The sequence below is a fragment of the Nestor notabilis genome, unplaced genomic scaffold (assembly GCF_000696875.1).
Source record: "Nestor notabilis isolate BGI_N333 unplaced genomic scaffold, ASM69687v1 scaffold21443, whole genome shotgun sequence".
NCBI classification, from domain to species: Eukaryota; Metazoa; Chordata; class Aves; order Psittaciformes; family Psittacidae; genus Nestor; species Nestor notabilis.
The window spans coordinates 8,088-14,241 of NW_009923699.1; the positions used below are offsets into that span (position 1 = coordinate 8,088).

At 48.1% G+C, this 6,154-nt stretch overlaps 2 protein-coding genes across 3 annotated transcripts in view; one reads left to right on the top strand and one right to left on the bottom strand.

Moving 5' to 3' along the window:
* LOC104403972 (ATP-dependent RNA helicase DDX19B) overlaps positions 1 to 2,152 on the top strand; it is a 9,675-nt gene extending 7,523 nt beyond the window's left edge. For both annotated transcript variants that reach the window (XM_010012281.1, XM_010012282.1), the window contains exons 9-11: positions 195 to 357; positions 885 to 1,076; positions 1,681 to 2,152. In XM_010012281.1, coding sequence (XP_010010583.1) covers positions 195 to 357; positions 885 to 1,076; positions 1,681 to 1,742 — 417 coding nt within the window. In that variant the 3' untranslated portion in view covers positions 1,743 to 2,152. The remainder of the gene's footprint in view (positions 1 to 194; positions 358 to 884; positions 1,077 to 1,680) is intronic.
* Positions 2,153 to 5,699: 3,547 nt separating this feature from the next.
* Positions 5,700 to 6,154, bottom strand: part of UBXN10 (UBX domain protein 10) — an 885-nt gene continuing 430 nt past the window's right edge. The window contains exon 1 of the mRNA XM_010012283.1: positions 5,700 to 6,154. This exon is cut by the window's right edge and continues 430 nt beyond it. Within this exon, the coding sequence (XP_010010585.1) occupies positions 5,700 to 6,154 (455 nt within the window).

Genomic DNA, 6,154 nt, shown 5'->3' on the forward strand with positions numbered 1-6,154 from the left:
ACACTGCCAAGGAGGGGCCAGCCACAGCTTCTCTGGGCACCCTGTGCCAGCACCTCAGCACCCTCCCAGGGAAGAGCTTCTGCCTTATCTCCAACCTAAACTTCCCCTGTTTCAGTTTGAACCCATCCCCCCTTGTCCTGTCACTGCAGTTTGTGCCCACTTCACAGTGCTGTGGGCCCCACGTTGTGTTTCAGACTCGGAAGACAGCCGGGTGGCTGGCGGCAGAGCTCTCCAAGGAAGGCCATCAGGTGGCACTGCTCAGTGGGGAGATGATGGTGGAGCAGCGAGCTGCTGTCATAGAGCGCTTCCGAGAGGGCAAAGAGAAGGTGCTGGTGACCACAAACGTCTGTGCCAGAGGTAGGACATGGCAGAGCTGGGCTGGGCTGAAGCAGCCATTCCTGACATAACAGATGAGCTTGTGGAAAGAATTTGCATCCTCAAGTGTCCCAGTCTGGACAAATTGGGCTCATTAAAGAAAAAAAACGTGGCTGTGCAGATAAAACACAGAATTCCTCATAGGCTTGAGATGAGAAAGTCCATTACTGTGAGGAGCCTGCTTGGAACTGCTGAGCCTCGGTCTTTAAAATAAACATGTGCCAAAATATGGAAATCTGGCCTTGAACACTGCCAGGGATGGGGCAGCCACAGCTTCCCTGGGCACCCTGTGCCAGCGCCTCAGCACCCTCACAGGGAAGAGCTTCTGCCTTATCTCCAACCTGAACTTCCTCTGTTTCAGTTTGAACCCATCACCCCTTGTCCTGTGCAATTGTGCTGTTGGGTAACCTGGGTGTGGTGAGCAAACTGCCCATGGGTCAGGCCAGAGGCAGCTGCTCCTGCTCTGGGGTGGTTAATAGTTGTGTCATTGGATGCTTTCTGATTCTCAGGGATCGACGTGGAGCAGGTCTCTGTTGTTATCAATTTTGACCTTCCTGTGGATAAGGATGGAAATCCAGATAACGAGACGTATCTGCACCGCATCGGGCGTACGGGTCGCTTTGGCAAGCGAGGACTGGCTATTAACATGGTGGACAGCAAACACAGCATGAACATTCTCAACAGAATCCAGGAGCATTTCAGTATGTTTCGTCAGACTTCCTTCTTTCTCTAAAGTTAATGTTTCTGAAGGGTTTTGACTCGCTGTGCAGTGAGCAGATCTGATGGATGTTTGTTGAGCCTTAAACCGATCACTGAAGGGCACATCAGCTGTGTTATGTGCAGTCGTAGAATCTCAGAGCAGTTTGGGTTGGAAGGGAGTTAAAGCTCTTCCAGTTCCAACCCCTGCCACGGGCAGGGACACCTTCCACTAGAGCAGGTTGCTCCAAGCCCCTGTGTCCAACCTGGCCTTGAACACTGCCAGGGATGGGGCAGCCACAGCTTCTCTGGGCACCCTGTGCCAGCGCCTCAGCACCCTCACAGGGAAGAGCTTCTGCCTTGTCTCCAACCTGAACTTCCCCTGTTTCAGTTTGAACCCATCACCCCTTGTCCTGTCACTCCAGTCCCTGATGAAGGTCCCTCTCCAGCATCCTTGTAGCCCCCTTCAGACACTGGGAGCTGCTCTGAGGTCTCCACGCAGCTTCTCTTCTCCATAGATAAACCTCAACTCTCTGAGACCAGCTGAAGGAAGCAGCTTTCCCCTCTCTGCATTACAAACCCTGACAAGATTCTTTCTCATTTTTCCAGACAAAAAGATCAACAAATTGGATACTGACGACTTGGATGAGATTGAGAAGATCACTAACTGAAGCACAGCTGCTGGAGCCAGTGCGTTCCCTGCTGTGGAAGCTCTCCCACTCCAATTGGATCAGCGTTCGGATTGGCACGCCTCAGCTAGTCCCAAAAAGGACTCTCTAAGATCTGAGTATACAAAAATTACCTCATTTTAAATTGCAGTTGGACTTCAAATTGTGCAACTTGTAGGGAGGAAGAGGAAATGTTTACAGAAGCTTTTAACATTTCTTAGTTTAGCCTTAAAAATGGGAAGATCTTTCGAATTCTAAGAAATACACTTGCCAAAACCTGGGCAATATCGAATTATCTAAAGCAAATTGAAGATGAATAGAAAAGCTTTATTGCCTTGAATTGGAATTCATGTTCAGCATTAACCTGATCAGTTAAAATCCAACAGCCGAATAGATAATGGACAGAAGGAAAGAAATGAGAACCCACAACTGTCCACAACAAACCCCAAACAAGGCAGCTGGCTTTGGGTGAAATAAGTCAACTTGTACAAAATAGGATGTCATTCTCTTTGGCGCTCCCCTGAGCTCTTTAAGCCTCATTTCTGGCTTCCTAATGGATTTGCCCTGCTTTTCCTTACATGAATTGTCCTAAGGATGTCTCATTCTTGCAAACACAGGTGCCGTGTTACTTTTGCTGGGCAGCATTTTCACCGAGTTTGTCCTTGAGTTGCCCAAATGGCCACTGTCCAGTGGGGATGGAGCTCGAGGATGGCCTCGAGAGGTTTACCTGAAGCCTTTGACCTCACCAAGGAGTAGGTGGATGGGGAGAGGTAGTGTGAAGGGATCTGTACTAATGAATGTGATCACTGAATTCACCTCCATGCAATGCGAATGATAGTTGGACTGGGGGTCAGTCACCTTCAGGCAGGTTCTGAGATGCTGCCGTGGAGCCCAGCATGAATAATGTACAGAACTGCTGGGCTGCCCCCATAGGGGTAGGAATCAATCAATAATCAATCATGCTAGCTTGGATTGACCAAACCCAGCCCGTTCAGACCACCACATTTCCCCTATTCCAGTCTCTTCCAGTCCCAGTGGCTCAGCCAGATCCCACATGGGAAGCGCTCCACTTCCATTGTGCTCATAGTGCAGTCCCTCATCCAGGGGGTCCGTGCTGGAGAAGGAATGATGTACAACCTCCATGCTCGGGCTCTTGGCTCGGTTGGGACCATTCTTGGTTTCCAGGGAGAAGGAGGCTCCTGAACTAGAACTTAGGGTGCACAGCTCTTTTTTGGGGGGGAAAATGGGATGTGCTCGGTGCAGGAATCACTTCAAAAACCAATGTATAAATTGTAAATTTAACTAGGACTTTTGTTTCTTTGCAATTTTGGCCATCATATTCTGTTCAAAGACAGGAACATGGATCCTTTTACCAAGTAAAAAAAAAGGCTCATTTAAAAACGTACCTAAAATTTTAGGAACTTGTGCACCCTTTTATCGATTTGTATAAAGGCTTTAGTGAAAAAAGAAAAAAAAAAAACAACTTAAAATTAAACTTTTTGTATTCTGGGGTGTATCTATTTTTATTCTGTTGGAAACCTATTTAAAGTGGCAGGTGAGTGAGTGCGTGGCGAGTGGAAGACTTGTTGCAATCACCTACTTTAATAGTACAGCTGAATGACCTGGTGACAGCAGAGGATTGGGTTGAGTTGTCATGAAAGCTGCTGCTGGTCCTGTGTGCTGTTTCTAATGTACTTTGAATTGGAATAAAGAACACGTAACCGAGCAATGCCTCTTCTTGCTTCAGTGCTTTGGTGGTTTAAAGCCTTCAATAAGGCCATTCCCAGCCATGAATCCAGAGTTTTCCATTTCTGACCCTCCTGTCATGGGGTGAACTTCACCTGATGTAATGCTGAGGTTCCTAAAAGCTTATTATATGGTTCCACACCTCAAGTGAGGTCAGATAACTGCTCCTCCCTCCCTGGTGCTCCTTGTGCCAGGCTGGGCAGAGTTGCTGCTGAGACCTCCCCTGCATCCATCCCTGGGAGACTTCTGAAGGGAAGAGAAGGGGAAGTGGGGGAGACAAGAGGTGTTTTCCCTGCACTGCACTAGACAACATCAAGACTTCATGTGATTTTAGAAAAGGAAATAACTAATACACCTGTCTTTGGAGATGCTGGAGCCTGGGCGAGGTTGTTAGAGGACCAGACTCATTCAGTTTTACCTTACGTGGAGATGTTCAGGAGGAATAAATGTCCTCCAGCTTGAGAAGTGCTGTCCCCTGTGATTCAAGCTGCTCTTTCCTCTTCTGTCCTTGGTTGAAGCATCAGCCCCTGTGTCCTCTGAAACCCACGTCATGGTCACTGTGTTCCTGGCTGTTAGCATCTCCTCTCCTGCCATCCTGGATTTAATACAGGATGGAGATAGGAGCTCCAGGAAGGCATGTGCAAGGTGCTGGGGACAAAGTCCAGGCTGGATATTCTGAGGTATCTGCCATCAAATTAATGGCGTTTCTTCTGCCCAAGGAGATGCAATGGCTCCACCTCCAGTTCACAGAAACCATGTAAAATCCAAGTTTCAGCCTAAAAGGTTTTATTGATTGCACTACCACACAGCATGAAAACACTCCGAAATGCAGCAGTAACACACACACCACCAGAAGGAGGGAGTTAATCACCTGACACTGAATGAGACACACAAAACAGCTCCTGTTCCTGAAACACAGTGAAATACTTTGCTCCCCGCTGAGGTTTGACTAAAAGCACCCGGATTTCAATGTCCTGGTCTCTCCCTGAAGACACCAGGATTGCTGCTGCACGGTCACCTGCAGCAGTAGGTAACAAACAAACACCAGTTCACCAGGTACCATCTGCAGAGAGCCACTGGACACTTGCTTTAGAACAAGATGCTCTTGGTCAATGCCAGCACCAGCATTCTGCTGCTGCTCTGGTTCTACTGCTCAGGATTGGTTTGGCACCGAGGTTAAAAACCAGTTGGGTTTACCTCAAAACATGAAAATCAGCTCATTTGTGTGGCAAATGAGCCTTTTTTCTAGTAGATGGAATTATCTGAACCATAAGAAGTTCCATTAGAAACATGGAAGATCTGGTTTATTTAGCACAAGCACGTTGTATTGATCTAAAACCTGCTAAAATCACCCTGTGAGCCTTTCTTTAATGATGGTTTGGTAAAAGCTGCTCTGCTGCATAAGCCAAGTCCTCAGGCAAATCCCAAAGCAGCACGTGCTTTCTTGACCTAACTCATTTCACTGTAAAGGGGCTAAATGGAAGTATTTTGTAACATCCCACCACAACTATCCATCTATTCTTACCTATGGATCACACAAGCTGGAGGAGAGAAGGAAAATGAAGTGGAAAATCCTGGTGCTCACCAACACATGCAAAATAACAACTGTTTGTTCCAAAAGGATGATGTAGTCACGCTCCTAAAAGCTGCACTGAGGTTACTGAGGACAGGCCGAGCCCCCCCAAGTGTTTTACCATCAGTCATGCCGTTTAATACTGCACCATTGTCCATTAACAGGTTATTACTGTTCTTTCTGGATGCTCTGGGGGCTTGAGCTCCAACTCAGTCACTCTCGAGATGTTCAGGGTAATGATAACCTACTGAAGATGGTCCTCCAGAGTAAACCAGTTCCCTTTCTACCTTCCCAAATAGGTGCTTCTGCATCCGGATCCACTGCGGGAAGTGGTACCTCCCTGAAATACTCAAAAGAACAAATGGAGAACTCCTAGAAATATCAGTCTTCAGCGGAGAACATCAGCAACTTCAAAGAAACAAAGGGGGGTGGTGCTCAGGAAGCAATCTGCGATGGCACACGTGAGCAAAGGTGCTGTTTACGTAGCAGGTACACACACTTGAAACACTACCTCGACACATATACACAAGCCTGCTCCACAGGGAGGGTTTGGAAGATGACAAGATGAAGAAGCAGGCCCAGGAAACGTCCAGCTCTTGAGTTTTCAGATGAAGTGATGCATCCCACTCAGCAGAAGGACCCTAAAGATCAGCATCGTGCTGCTCCTTCTGTCGGATGCACAGCACGGACTTGTGCAGGATCCCACATTCATGGAGGGACCTCGTCAGGTCAGAGAAACTCCTGCGGGGCACCTCCATCGTTTCAACACTGCAGCGTTTGTATGTGGCTGATGTTTTCTGCTCTGCCATGGCAAGAACCGTCTGGAGACTGTCAGTGGGCTGGAAACGGTGTTCAAACCTCTGCCCAGAGGGCGAGCGAACAGCGAGCAGCAAGTGCGACTCTTCCTTTGGCAGCTCTTCCAAACCTCCCAAAGTTGATGTGGAAGGGCTTATTTTCCCCCCTGGCTTCTCAGGAGGACACTGCTTGTGTGAGCTCTCCAATAATATGCTGGCACATCCTTGCTCTCCAGAAAGAGTTTTGCCTTTGGGAATGTCCTCCCGCTTCCCGCTCACCGTCAGCCGCTCGGTCCGTTCAC